Source organism: Meleagris gallopavo, chromosome 3, assembly GCF_000146605.3.
Source record: "Meleagris gallopavo isolate NT-WF06-2002-E0010 breed Aviagen turkey brand Nicholas breeding stock chromosome 3, Turkey_5.1, whole genome shotgun sequence".
NCBI classification, from domain to species: domain Eukaryota; kingdom Metazoa; phylum Chordata; class Aves; order Galliformes; family Phasianidae; genus Meleagris; species Meleagris gallopavo.
The window spans coordinates 9,304,650-9,319,703 of record NC_015013.2 but is presented as its reverse complement, the minus strand read 5'-3'; the positions used below and the strand labels follow the sequence as shown (position 1 = coordinate 9,319,703).

Below are 15,054 nucleotides of genomic sequence, written 5' to 3'. Positions count from 1 at the left end.
TTTTCTTTTGTTTTGTTTTGCTTCTATTTTGCTTCCACAAATGAAATCACTGGCAACTCCTTTGGTAAACTTCACAACGCTGCGTAGTTGTTCCCAGACTAGCAACAGGGCATGACCTGAATACGCTGATGCTTTACTCATAAAGAAGGAAAGCTTTCTGTTGAGCAAACCAAGATTTCTCTAAATGAGGTACCGGGTTCCTGAAGAAAAATTGGAGGACATTTCCGATCTCTAGTGATGAAGGTGAGGATATGGAGGGGAGGCAGGCAGAGGAAGCAGGAAGAGGAGGGCTATTTCACTGATTGTTTTATAAAGTCACTAAAGATGTGTCACCTGAGCTGGCAGGCTTCAACATTTGTGGCTGTTGGTGACTGAGTAGGGAGCTAAGCTTTGATGACTACAGTCTTTCCCTCGGTAGGCATAGAACAGGCTGCCCAGGGCAGTGGTCATGGCCCCAAGTGCCAAAGTTCAAGAAGTGTTTGGATAACGCTCTCAGAAAAATGTGGTTTAATTTTGGAGCCAGGAGTTGGAGTCAATGGTCACTGTAGGTCTCTTCTAACTCTGGAATATCCTATAATACAATATCTCCATGGTGGCTTAGGATGCAGCCATCATTAGCAGATCTGATTCTTAAAGATCCACATTTGCATGCTGGCAGGTCCAGGTGCTGGGTTCTGGTCTGGGCAGGAAGAAAATCTTGGCACTCCTCTTGTGTTTCCTCCCTTCTTAAGTTTTGGTTCTCAGAATGTCCAAAGTGAACAGCTTTTCTGCAAATACATGAGTACAGCTAAGACTTTTCAGGGAGTGAGAGGTTTAGTAGCATCCCAGGCTGAAATGCTTGATTTCTGCAAGATGCTGTTGTGCTTACCTTAATTTAGAAAGAAACACCATCACCACCCAAAACAAAGGTATATTGTTTTTCTCTCCTTTCCAATTATTTCTGAAAAAACTAATTATTATATATATAGATAGATATAGATATTTATCAAATCTACTTTAGGCCACTTCTAAATGCAAATTAGAGACTAACCTCTTCAACCAATTCAATGGAGGAATGAGATTTGTAGAATTATCATTAATAAGGAAGAGCAGAATTAAGGCCTACATGATCACAGAATCACATAGAATCATAGAATGGCCTGGGTTGAAAAGGACCGTGATGATCATCTAGTTTCAACTCCCCTGCCACGGACAGGGTCGCCAACCACCAGACCAGGCAGCCCAGAGCCACATCCAGCCTGGATCCATAACACCAGGACTGCTTTTTGCATAGGTTACTGATTTCACTGTTCTAGCTTCTGATGTTTTTTCCTCTTATGCCTGACTAGGATGAACAGACAGCACGTAGAAGAGCTGAAGCAGTTGAAAGCTAAATCTACCTCTTATGTGTGTGCTGAAATGACCCAGTGGGGACTTGGACCAGCTTTCAGCTTTGCTCCAATCTACCCTCATTAGACCTGGATCGATTCAGTGTCTGGCTGGCTTTTCACAGATAATTTGAAATGTTCCTAGGAGGCCCATCAGAATAAACAAGTGTACTTCTTAAAAGTCTCCCAGCATTTGCTTCCCTTTTTATTCTCTCACAGCTTATTTTAGATTTTGGGAAGAAAAATGAAAAACACATTTGTTTGGCTGTCATGGATTTAAAAGTTGTTAAAGACAATACTTTTGTTTATATAGCACTACAGATTTGGGGTAAAAAAATGTAGACGGTTTTGTGTGAGTGGTCTGTCACTTTTATGTTAGCCTCTCTACAGAAGACCAGACTATATTTCAGGCCTTTAGAACATGTCCTTAACAGTGCCTCTAGACAGGTTAGATGAAAATGGCTTGCTCAACATGATCTACTGTATTTTTAAAGACAAACAAATAAAATTAATCTGCACAAAACTACACGCTCAGAGAACATACTTCTCTCTGGCAATTCACTATAATGGCCTTTATCAATGAAGGAATTCGAGCTGCAAGGCTGAAGATTAATATGTGTTTCATGATTTCCCAGGGCATGGCTCTGGGCATTGGCAATAGTGGCAGTTTGGCAGGATTTAGGATAGATCAGTTGAAGACCTGTTTACCTACACCTGAAAAAAAGACATTAGGTTAGTTAAGCAAATCAAATCCCCCAGGTGGAAAGATGGAGAGGGAAAATAAAGCCAGAGATGATCGTGCAACAATAAACATTCCTTATGAGTTTCAATATTTTTGCATCAGAAAAGGGAATAAGTGACTAACTTTTTTGATCCTTTGAGAAAGACTTAAGTGCAAGAACAGGAATGGACAACAGGCTAGGGAATGCACCACAGGTCCTAGGGCCTCATAGCTGCAGCTGCAAAGCCTTTGGAAGGAGAATTTGACCCCGGACATGGGATCTTCATAACCAGGAAAACTCTAAAGTTTGATATTCTAAAATTAAGGGCTTCTTCATGTTCAGAGACAGCAACACTAGTCTTTCCTAAGCTGGAATGATGAACTTCTATTCAAAGTGTTCTTAGAATACGTAAAATACTATTACAGACAATATCTTAGATTAAAGTACAAATAATTATTGATTAATTGCTGAGTATTATTAAGTATATGCAAGCATGCATAGGTCTGTGAGGCTCTTTTGATTAGGTGGATTCTAAATTGCTTTATGAAATGAATTTCCTACAGATGAGTAAGCTGCATTCAATCTTGCACTACCTGGGAACCTTTTGTATTAGTGGTTTATTTTTCAAGCAATAGCCTGGAATGGCATTTAGTATCTCAAGAAGTCCAGGATGTTTTGTTATTTGTTCTTACGTAGCTGTGCAGAAATTTAAACAGTCTTTGTACAAAAAAGATCTCATTTCAGGTTTCAAACAAAAACCAGGGGTAGGTGCCAGCTTCTGGAAGTGAATGTGGTATTTGATGCAACCATGATAGAAAAAAATATACATTAACTGTATGTGATTTCTTTTCTCTTGTTGAGGTGGCATCTTTTCCTTAATTCCCTGGAGATTTCTGCTCCACAGCAGTACTGGAATTAATCTGAGTTTATCAGCATGTTAAAGAAACTTATTTTAGGCACCTGTATGTATTTGAATGCACAGTTATTAAAGAAGTAGCAGCTGCAATAGGGGCTGAAATGAAGAAACATATAGACTAAGATAAATCTCAGGACTGTGGTGTAACTGCTTGTAAAATGAATTGCTTATCTTTTTACTGACTGGAGAATTTAAAATTAATCTGGAACAAATCTGGGAGACATTTCTTCTTCAGAAGTTTGTTTCAGACCACCGTGGGGGTTTTTGTCATCTTTATCTTTTATGACTTCTGTTTTGTCTGTAGAGGAAAGCAGTGGAGATAGATGAAGGTGAAGGCAGAAAGGTGAGCCAGAGGCTGCAATGGGGCAAGAGGAAGTTAGGTGAAACTGGGAGGTAAGACATCCAGAAGCTGATAGTAAAATGTTGCTTTATGCAATTCACAATTAATGTATGGAGCTGCTGGGTAATTTCATTGGAAGAAAGAACAAGCCAGAGTGAACTCAGGAGAGAAGTGGCCAGCCAGCCTGGTGAGGACTGCTGCTTCTAGTAAATGGGCAGGAAGGGAGGAAAGGAAAGAAGGAAGAAGTTAGCTGGATGGGAACTTTTCTTAGATCTTATTTTTTTTTTAGTATTTCAGATTAATTATTTCAAGAATCAGAAACTGGATTCTATACTCGGTATGGGAATTTCTGTGCTCCACATTCCTGGATATTCATTCAACTCTGATGACTGACTAAGGTTAAGGGATAGCCTACATTACAAAGTCTTAATCAGCCCAGAGATTGCCACAGCTCCTAGAAGAAGCACAGCCCTCTCAAATAAAGGTTGCTACCCAAAGGACTTTTTTTGCTTGTGCAGCATACACATATGTGGGATGATTTGATAGCATAGCAATCTCACTGTTTGATTCCTTCCTAACAAATGGCTTTGCAAAGCCAGCAAATTTTTCTAACTGGGCTTGTCCTAAGAAAGAATGTAACGTAGTGTGACAGCAGTGACCCGCACCATTTCAGAATGGTGCAGAATCTCAGGAAGGAGAGTTCTGCTAGTGCTCCAGGTCCATCCAGAGCAGTGCCCATGTAATACATGGACAACATCTGCTAGTGCTCTTGTTTTGCAGAAGACAACCAAAAACAACTAATAGAAAGAACTGCTGATGACTCCATCTAAAGATACAACTATTATTTTAGAGCTATAAGAAAAGAGAAATCTGTGTCTTTGTTTTGGAAATGCAAGTAGTATTTGTAAGAGGGACATGTTCTGTTTGAAAGCAATTTATCTGAATTTCAATATTTTTCAACCAGATTATATTTTATTCCCATTGTTTTCTCACACTTTGCAATATATGCTCCGTTCTGCTGCTAAAATTTGGATGCGTATGTGCAATCATCTGGGACATTTTTCAGTTGCTGTTATGAAATTCAGCACTTTGTGTGACTAAGAGGACAGCATCCTTGCAGCCAAGGGTTATTTCTGCAAATATTTGGAATACGATTGAATACAGGTTGGCATCCTATGTGACACTGATAGCTTGCAGGCCTGCTGGTTATCTGCCTGAATAAGTTGGTGGCAGAGCTGAGCCATCACATAGGCTGCTTTCTACATTTTCTCCTGAGGATGTAGAGAACAGCTGCATGGAGAGTGATTACAGCCAAAAGTGCTGAGCACTTTCTTCTGTGCTGATTTAGTCACCATAGAGAAAGCTGAGTTGCTAGAGGTATTATTGAGGGTGAAAAGATAAGAGAGAGGAAGCTGCAAAGGAAGACTCAAGAATATTGCCTTGCTTGCTGCTTGGCTTACACTACCTAATGGGAACATTGTGTATTCAGTGGCTTCCTCAATAAGCAGAAGAGCTAATGATTCATTGTATGAAAAATGAATGGAAGAATGCAAGGTTTGTTAAGCAGTTAAGCTAAATGTAGCCTCTAGTTTTATCTTCAGCAGATATGGCAATGGGGCTTCCCAGGTGGCTAGAATTTGAATAAGATATTTTTTCTGAAATATTTTGTCTAGCTTCTCCTCTGATACCAGCATTTAAAAATTAGGATGCTTGTGTCTACTGGTTCTCTTATTTTGTTGCTGTTTGGAGACACTGCTTTGTTTAGCAATGCCTTCAGGAAAGGGGTAAGCTGCCAGTAGACCTGTACCAGGCAGAACACTGGGTCTGCCTGAGTTTCCAAGAGCTTGCTAAAAGGTGCTGCTCACACAGCAAACTGAATTTTTTCCTTGCTTCCTTATCTTTTAGTTCTGCATTCTCTCTACATCTTGTGAGGGAGAGTTAAATCTTCAGTGGTGCAGTGAGCTTGCGAATCTACCTTACTGCAAGTTGTCTTCACTAGGCCTGAGCTTGTAGAAAAAAACTTAACATGAACAGGAATCTCACTGTGAGACCCCTAACAAGGATTCACCAAATCTAGTCCTCATTGTATGGGTTGAAGACTGCAGTATTTGTGCCTGCTGGTGCTTGGAAATAAGGATGAGAGGATGTGGTCTTGTACTGCAAATTCCTGCAAGGATTGGGGCAGGAGATCTGCTGTACAGGGAACACTTTTTGTTCCTTCTTTTCTCCTGCTGTTTCTGGGGGTGATTATTGCTGGTTCCAAAGCAATTGGATGGTGCCTTCACTGACACCATATCAGCGGGTAACTTTGTGGCCTGAAGGTGGAAAAACTGTGTCCCTCTGTGAAGCGTGTGTTTGGGTGGCCTGCATACGGAGGAGGACACAGCTCTCCTGACACGCCCCTGCTTAGACATTTCACAGCTTTCAGGGAATTACTCCCAGAGATCATTAACAGAAAGAGTGGCCTACAAACAACAGGGCTCTGCCACAAGGCTCAATGGAGAGGCAGAACCCTTCAGTGAGCTGGTTTGTTGCTCCCCAAAAATGTGTGCTGGGTGAGGGGCTCTCGATGGATGCTGAGCATTACTCCCTGAGACAAACGCTGCCATCCAGATTGCATTTCTCACTCCTCTCCTTCTTTGTATGGGTGGAAATCAGTGCCTGATGTGGTTTGCAGTTGTCAGTGATGTACTCTCATCACTGTGCTTGGGACAAATGGCACTGTCTATCAGGAAGGGATGGGGAGAATGATTCCCACCGCCTCCCTGCTTCCTCTCATCCTGCCAATTAATTATTATATTTAATTAAATACCAATTAATAATCATTTGCTTTCCCAGCATCTATTTATAATTCAAGCACTTGAAAGCATGCAACCTATTATGTGGTTTTCATTGTTTTATGCTTGTAAAATGCTAAGTGGTCATTCTCTCCAGGATGGAAAACATCCTTTCTATAATTGCTCTTTGTAGGATTTCCCTTCTACAGCTTCTAAACTTTTTTTTTTCTCTGTTCATTATAATTGTATTAAGTAAGCACTAAAACAAAACGCAGTAATCACAGTTCTTAAAATAGAACTCATCTGGTCTTAAAAGAAGAGCAGAAAGAAAGAGTGATTGTTGTGGTCCTCTTCGCATTGTCAGTCACATGCCATCCTGAAAACCACATCTTTATATTCCATCCACTTGCTTGTTATCAGAGTTTCAAAATGAAACTGTCACCAAAGCAGATCAGTACAATCCTTTTAAAAGTAATCTCCTTGATTCTACCTACTACTCAGGAGAACATCAGCTTAACTTGTAATTAAAGAAGATTTCTCTTGGGAGACCTTAGACATGGCCTGTCAGTTCCCAAGAAAACAGCAGCAACTACTGACCTCGTTTTTCCTGTGCTCTAATCATCAGATTTAAAATGATGGTATGAACTGAGATGGGGCATGATTCCTGACAGTGACAGGCTATGACTGTGAGAGAACAAATAGAAAGGGAAAGAGTCAGAAATAAAAAGGGAGAAAAAGTTCTACCTCCCCCTACTTCTTCGAGTAAGTTGCTCTCTTAGGCAAAGCTTCAGCCTCCTGGAACCAGTCCTGGCCTGAACAAGAGAAAATTTCCCTGGGAGCAGGAAGGTTCTTATGTTACAGGCAGAGCCTCAATGAGGTTTGTGCAGAGGGGATAATTCTGTTACAGTTGCTTCCTTATTACTCACTTCAGCTCTTGCTGGTCTTTCAAAGGGCTGAGAAGATGATCGGTATCAGAACTGACTTTACATCAGCCATATGAAAGCCTTGTGGTTTACCATATCTGCTCCTGAACAGCTAGACTTGATGAATGATGCCAACCCAAGCTACTTAATGAAGGAGCAGTGTGTCACCTTGTGTTGCATAAGAGCAAGACGTACAGCTGCACTGTGAGAAGCATAGGAAAATAACTCCACCAGCACAAGAGAGGGCAATTGCTATTTAAGGCTTTGGATTGATCAGGAACAGAATATTCCTCAAAGCTTTGTCTGTGTAAGCAGCTTCTGCTCCATAGCTGTCACATATGTGGCACATATGTTGATGCCAAGTTTTTTGCAGCAAAAATCCAGCATCCCAAATTTTGAGCCATACACTGAATGAACAAGATGGAGGCAGGCAGCAAGTGGAATGGTAGGGAGATTTACAGTAAGAAGTTCACAAGGCAGCTCACTTTCCCAAGTATGCCACGTCATGATAGTTCAGTTTTCCTTGCTATTTTCAGATTTTGTCACTGCACAGCAGCTGATTTTGTGAGTTAGTGTGACGTGTGAAGGGCTCTTCTTATACTTGGCATATATGTGTTTGAGCATTTTTATGGAGAAAGCAGAAGTTACAAACAGACAACATGTCCTTGCTAGTACTGCATCTTTTCTCAGTTTTCCACTGTAACAGGCTTTAAAATGAAAGATGAATAGAAGATCTTAAACCTGTGTGCAGGATCTCATGGCTAGACAATGAACCTTAAAAAACAATAAAGCAAAAACAGCAACAAAAAAACACCCAATGTGTTTTCCCACAGTCCTGGCAGTGCAGTGAGACAAAGGGTGCTCTATGCCTGAGAAGTAGGTTTCTTGGTTGCTATCCCAGACGTCTGCAATGTAACGCTGTGTCCCCACCGTGGGGATTAATGTGCAAGGGACTGCCTGCACCTCCTGTTACAGGCAGGGGGGATCAAAAAGGATTTTCTAAAATGTGTTCTACGAGCAGGGCTCTCCAGTACTGAGCAGTTTTGCCTGTCTCCCTTCAGCAGCTCATTCTGGTGCTGCAGCAAAGGGTTAGGAGCAGTAATCTCATGTACTGGAACAGGATCAGACAGATGTTCACATGCTTGGTTGGCTTTGGTAGTTACTTCTCTACTTACTATAGATCCTCCAAACTGCAGTCCTTCTGAGATAAGTTCCTGTTTTCCTAAATTAACGTGTTCTAGAGGTTAAAGTTAAGCTTTCAGATGTGTACAAAGTGGGATTAAAACCCACAAAAACACATCTATAGTAATGCCTAGGCATTTTCTTTTTTTCCTGAACCCTGTAATAGATGTTTTGTTTAATCCTTGTAATAAAGCTACTGAGATAAATTCTATCCAGTTGTATTTCCTTTTTGGAAAATTGCATGTGTAAACAAATTCAAATTGGGTGCACTAATTTCACAAAGGCACAATGCCTCAAAATTCTCCATCCATTGAATTATACAAGATATAAACAACAAGTTCTCTTATTTTCTTGCCACATGGGAATGGATCTGGAAGAAGCAGGAGACCTAAGAGGGAGATCGCTTATTGCATATTTATATCCCAACACTTTTTGAGTAAATGCTGAATGCCACTGGGACCAGCAGAGCTGCACATGGGCACAACGGCCCATTCATCCAGATTCACTGGACATACTGCTAGGAGTGAGGCCTTAGTACTATAATTTCTCTTCAGACCTTGTAATGAAAGACTCTGGCAGAGCAGCTAAGTGCTGCAAGGTAATTGTGGCAGTGTCTTTATCTAGAGGTGCTTTAATTGATGGCCTTGGAGAAAGGGCAGAGCTGAGCTAGCTGTAAGAAACCAACCAGTTTTTTTCCCTACTCGAGAGCATGGTTATAGGCAGCGTAAGATACTAAAAGATGCTGGGGCTAAGAATAAAGGGGATTTGTCCCGAATAGGAGTAAAATCGACACTCACGATGTGTTCTTCCAATTTTTCTCCATACAGAGGCTGGTTACGATAAGCCATGTTGTAGCCTGCTTCATCCTTAAAAGCAACTGCACTCAATTTACAGATTTGTTCTTACAGTTCAGGTGAAGGAAATCTGATTATATTTATCTGCCTGTTAGAGAAATTAAGTGTTAGTGTTTTGCAGTCATTTGCTACACTCTTCCTTGCTGCCCCTAGGCAAAGATACTTGCCAAATGATTTATAAGAATGGCAGAGGAAAAAAGGGAAGGAAAAGAGTGGAAGAGGAGGAGGTGTTTGCAGTATGCTGCTGTGGATTAGAGTTCAGATCCAAGCTTCCAAGGTTTCAGCCTTAATCTTGCAACACACGCAAAGCCTTTCAATTTCACTTTGAGATCGTTACCCATATTCAAAACCATTGAACTGCTGCGTGGGGAATGCAGGCACACAACTCAGTACTGGGAACTTTATAGTTATGAGTGCAACTCATTTTGGGAAAGAAACGCAAAGTTTTAGGATGAAGTATTTGTTTATAAAACTAAAATCTGCACATTAAACATAAACTCATAAGCTTCAAATCTGTTTTATTTAACAAATTGTAATCTTCTAATTTATTGGACTGATACTAGTTTTCGTTTATGATTAACTGCTGATTTAAGGAAGAAAAGCAAAAGTAGAAAAAAAATTAAAGATTGAGCATGTCATGATAGCTAACACAGAAAGAACACATGCCTAGAAGGCATTCATTGCTTCAGCAGATAGCTTAGTCTGAACATGAATTTTGCTTTCTTCATTATGAACAGTATTGAAAAATTGGCCTTCCTGGCAGGGACTTTCACATGGCTTTCTTCATCATGCTGGGAGACCACCTGCTAGGCTCAACCTAAGCTGACTTGAGGGCTGTCCAATGATAGAACAGGCTTCCTAGCGAGGTGGTAGATGTTCCATGCTGTCAGTGTTCAAGAGGCACTGGGACAACACCATCAGAACTACTGACTGTTAACTTGAACTATTAACCCTGAAGTGGTTGGACTTGATGATCTTTGTAGGTCCATTCCAACTGAACTGTTCTATCTATCCTGAAGTTGGGAATTCTCATGTGACTTCTCACCTACATGAAAAAAAACCTGCACTACAGTGATGGTCACATCCCTCCGGATTGATTTAATTACCTCTGAAAGTATCGCAGCAGTTCTTAGAGCCATTGCAAAGTTAGAGGTCGTGTGGAAAAATACTGGTTCCATCAGTTGTTAGGTATAGATGAGGTTCCTGCCTGGAGTAGATAGATAGCTATTAAAAGGAAAACAGGGTTGCTGGCAAGGTCAGCCCAAATTGAGACCTGATATACATCACAGGCACCGATCAAGTCTCTGGTGCCTGTTTCCAGAAAACGAGCTCCTTGTGAACTCAGGTTTCCAACAAGTGAAACATGTTTCAGATCTCTTTAGTTTTGCTGTTTCTTCAAAGAATTTCTTATTTTGCTTTTCAGGTGTGTTGCTGGGAATTACATTTTGAAGAAATGATGATTTCTTATAAGTAAATGTAATAAATGCATTCATTTTAAGTGACATGTTAGAAGTAGCATTGATGTTACCTAGAGTCGATGATTCAGATTATTTAAGTATCACTACATATATCCTTAATGACACAAAATGGGAAGCTGCCTATCCTGGAGAACTAATAAAGGCAGAATAAAAAATAACTAGCAGGCACAGAATAACTATTTGACAGAAAAATCTGTTGTCTGCCAGAAGTGGAAAAGGTAATGATGAAAAATCTAACTATTGAATATTATAAGATACAAAGGAGTTAAGAAAAAAAAAAAAACAACAAAAAAACAGGAGCAAAACACAGTTCCCCTAGAAAACAGACTATAGCAAGAAACGTGCACCTCTTTTGAAATCTGTAGGATTTATAAATGCAGTGGGGTGGCAAATGTACAATAGCAGTGAGGGTTATTTAAGCAAGTAAACTAAAAGAAATGCAAATATCCGTAGTCTTTAGAACAAACTATTTATTCAAATGATTTATTTCAGCAAGATACTAAGACAGAAATCAGTAGGTGGTGTCTGAAGATGTCCTTCAGGATGTTTTCCAGCTAGGTGTAAGCACTGTGCCATCTGAGGTTCTAATTGAATTGAACACTTCCTTCATCCTGACTATACACATTTCTTCTTCAAAATTTAGATACAGTTTTTTGTTGTATTAACTTGAAGATCTGAACAATGGAATGTTGATCATAATATATCCCAAAATGGCTTATTGAATCAAGTGCAAGATAATTTCAGGTAATAAATATTCAAACCTCATCTAATTCTGGAATTCTGGAACTGAGAAAAGAGTTCATCATGGGAGTTTAATGATCTCATTTTGCTTTTGGGGTCACAGAGGGTCATGTTGCAGTGAATACCTTGTTATTTAGCTCAGTATTTCTTTACATGACTTCCACATTAGTGTGTCCTCCTTCATGTAAATAACCACCTTATTGCAGCCAGTGAGAACTGCCAAGAATCACGTTTGCATCGGTGTCTATCAATGCCGTCATACTTGGTGGAGAACATGTGAAAAAGGAAGGCACATGAAGCCCCACATTTGCTGAAGACTAAGAGACTGATAAGGGTTTCTTTGGTTTTAGCTTATCAAGATATTCCTTATCTACTGAGTGCTTAGGACTTGAGTATTTCTGAATGCATTTATAGTAAGTGGAGCCATGAGCTGTGAGCCAAAATCTTGAAATACAAACCCTCTTTTACACTCATGAAAACACATCTGGAGGGAAAATGATACAGCGCTGTGCTGTTTCTCCCTTTTACACCCATTCACCTGAGTTTCTACTCTGGGTTAGGCTTCAGCTTTGCAATTTTCAACCAAAACACCCTCTGATCTAAATTCTGCCATCTCTCAAAGGTGTCGAAGGAAGAGATGACTTCCTTTTGCACACACTAAGTGAGAAAGCTAGTGTTTTAAACTTTGATCTTAGAAAAGATACAATCAAGGTATTATTTTCTTTGAGCATGGATACGTTATAATCTTACCACAGGCTACAGCTTATACTTGATTAAAAATAAATTTGTTCATAAAAAGTGGTATTAAATGTAGTCTTGAGGATAAGTTTCAATGATATCCAGTGTGAAATAGCATGATGCTGGTAATTTAGTAAGTGTAAAGTGCAGGAGGGGAGCGGTGCTTTATGCTTTAGGGTAAGCTATGGGGGATATTCGATGATATTTCTGAGTTTTTCATTGTAAGCAAAATAACTCTCATCTAGTCTTTTATCTTTCAAGTTTGTTGTTGTTGTTGTTTGTTTGTTTGTTTTTGCAGATACCATTCAAATCTCAAGCACTAGGGAAGGAATAACTGCACTAAAAACAAAAGGTTCTCAATATTTCACTGAAATGGAAAGCTACTGGTATTTCTCAGAGCAATAAACTAAATGATACTTCCTCCATTTCTCTGCACAAATTGCCTAATTTTGAGCCAATATTCAAATGTGTTTCTGCTCTCAGAAATCACAAGGTGCGTCTCAGCTTTCCAGGGATGTGTGAGCATCCTGTGATGCTTTCGACACATAACAGAAAAATAAAAATCTTAGGCTTCATAATTAGCCTTCTACCAGAAAAGAGAAGCTTGGAAATTAAACAGAATACCATAAAACCAGAAAAGTTATATACTTTTGACTTCTGTGGTTTTTGGCATGGACAGATTCATGATTCTTCATCTTTAAGCTTCCAGTTAAAGCCATTTGCTCCAGTATTTGGAAAGGAAAAAATTCAAGGGTGCTTTTGAGGGTCAATCCAGCATCCTTAAGTAGCTTTTTCAAAGGAAGGTGCTGATTTCTAGGGGAAGGTTTGCATTTCTGAAGCAATTCATGTGTAATGCACTTTGGAGGGTGAAGACAACTGTGCTGTTATCGAGTAAACCTGTGCACTGGCAGGCTTAGAAGGCATCTGTCATCTCTGCTTTCTAAAAGAGCAGAAGGTGGGGAGAAGAAAGAAATTTATAAACACCTTGCTAATCTGAACTGGTTTTTTTTAATACGCTTTTTCCTTGATGTCTTTTTCATCCATAAGCTTGGAAATTATGAGGTTTTTGTGTTGCTTCATACATGGCTTTCTGTCGATATTAAAAGACACATCTCAGAAAGAATGTAGGCCAAGCCCTAGTTTGGTTCCAGTGGGAACCAGTACAGTCAATACTCCTTGTACCATCTCCTGTGTAACAGCAAAATGACACTGGGATTCTACCCAAGGAAGAGCAGTAAGGAAACATCTTCTCTGCTGAGAAAAGAGATGCAGATGTTTTTACAAACGTTGCACAAGGATGCTTTCTTCAAACTAAAAAAGTTTCTGGATTTGTAAAGAAGAGCAGCTTTGAGCAGCCAGTCCATATATTTCATCTGTGAGGAGATATGAATAACAGATCAAGAAGCCTGTAGATACAAAACTAGACTTTGTGTCATTCTCCTTGGAATTGTGTGGACTATTGACAAACATGGGAAAAAAATATGTGTCCATAATAAAATACTGTTCTGCCACAAATACCAAGTTTTAGCGGATGCAGAGCTCACACGGCCTCACATCTGACCTTCTGAACTGCAATAGAAGTAACTTGGCTTGCTGCAACCAGTGACAGGAGAGCAAGTGGGTGTGGATGGTGCTATTCAGAGCTGCCTTACTGAAGGATGTGCCAGTTTCTTGGCACGGGAATCACCCTGGATGACTTTGCCAGCCATTTATTCCCTGCCAGTTTGAGAGCACATTACTTTTGGGAGCAGTTTTATCCAGCCCAGAATGAAATGCAGGAAACAGGGTTTTTTTTACTTTGTTCTGGCTGTGAAAATGCATGCGTAGTATAGGGAAACAAAGAAACAGTATCTGATGCATGTTTTCCAAAGTGTTACATGAGAACACATAACGACACTTCAAGAGGAAAATATCTCCTCCTTCTGTTAACTGGTCATTACTTTTTCCTCTCTTTTTTCCCTTAGATCTTTGAGAGCATAAACCCGGATTTCAAATGTTATTTCATGTTTTTGACTTCAACTGTGATGAAAGAAGACTAAGTGAAGAGTGGAAAGGAAGTGATGGCTGGTTTTCCAGTTTGAAAAGGAAGCCAGAAAAGAGAGCATTTCCTCCACCACCTCCCCCCAGAACTCTAAATTTACCAATTTTCAAACCTTAAATGAGAGCATGAACTCCAAAATCACCTCTTTAAAGGGTATGGAATCCCAGTAAAAGAAAACAGTCTGCTGGCATGGGATAAGAGGGTGCACAAACTAATGAGCTGCCTTAATGACAACAGTAGGTATCCCAGAGTCTAATCCACATATAACCGGAATGTTGAAGTCCAGAACTCTTAAACCACCATGGAAACATCCGGACAGCTGCTTCTCTCAAGCAAAATAGAAATGCTAATGACTGTGCTGCTTGGTGAGGCTCCAACAACACCATGTGTCTGTAACAGCATAAGCTACTGTCACACAGAAGAAATAAAGGCAACTGTAGACTTCTCTTCATCTCTGTAGGGTACTTCTCCAGTTAGACTGCCATAGTACATTGCCTTTGCTAGCAGCAAAATGTCTTGGATGATAACTAGGACTAGCTTATTTTAGCAGGTCTTTAAGAACTGAGAAAAGAATGGTTTGTTGAGATTCCATACGCTTGATTTTAGGATAGTTATTTGAAACTCGGCCACCCGACCTCCAACTTCCATTCCTTGCTGTGTTCAGCCTTCAAATAATGACACAGAATATGAAGAATTTACTGTTTCATTTCTATATCTGTCCTCCTCATGGGGAAACAAAGCAAAATGTTCCCCAGCAATGATGAAAACAATCTCATTTTTTTTGTCCTCTAATTATATATCTTCATATAGCTATTTCTGAAACATAGGGCTTTATTTCCTTCAGTTTGTGACATCTGACCTGTGTACTGCTGTCAGTTTTGACTGGGAAAGAGCAAACGCAGTGCAGTATAAAAGTCATTAGCTGTAGAAATTTAAGATTAAAAGAAAATGAAAAAAAGCAACCCACCTAGCTGT

At 39.9% G+C, this 15,054-nt stretch overlaps 1 protein-coding gene across 1 annotated transcript in view; it reads right to left on the bottom strand.

The window, feature by feature from the left end:
- The window catches only part of ELOVL2 (ELOVL fatty acid elongase 2), a 28,500-nt gene extending 19,378 nt beyond the window's left edge, over positions 1 to 9,122 (bottom strand). Inside the window, exon 1 of the mRNA XM_003204749.4 lies at positions 9,025 to 9,122. Coding sequence (XP_003204797.1) covers positions 9,025 to 9,075 — 51 coding nt within the window. The 5' untranslated portion in view covers positions 9,076 to 9,122. The remainder of the gene's footprint in view (positions 1 to 9,024) is intronic.
- Between the last annotated feature and the right edge of the window lie 5,932 nt (positions 9,123 to 15,054).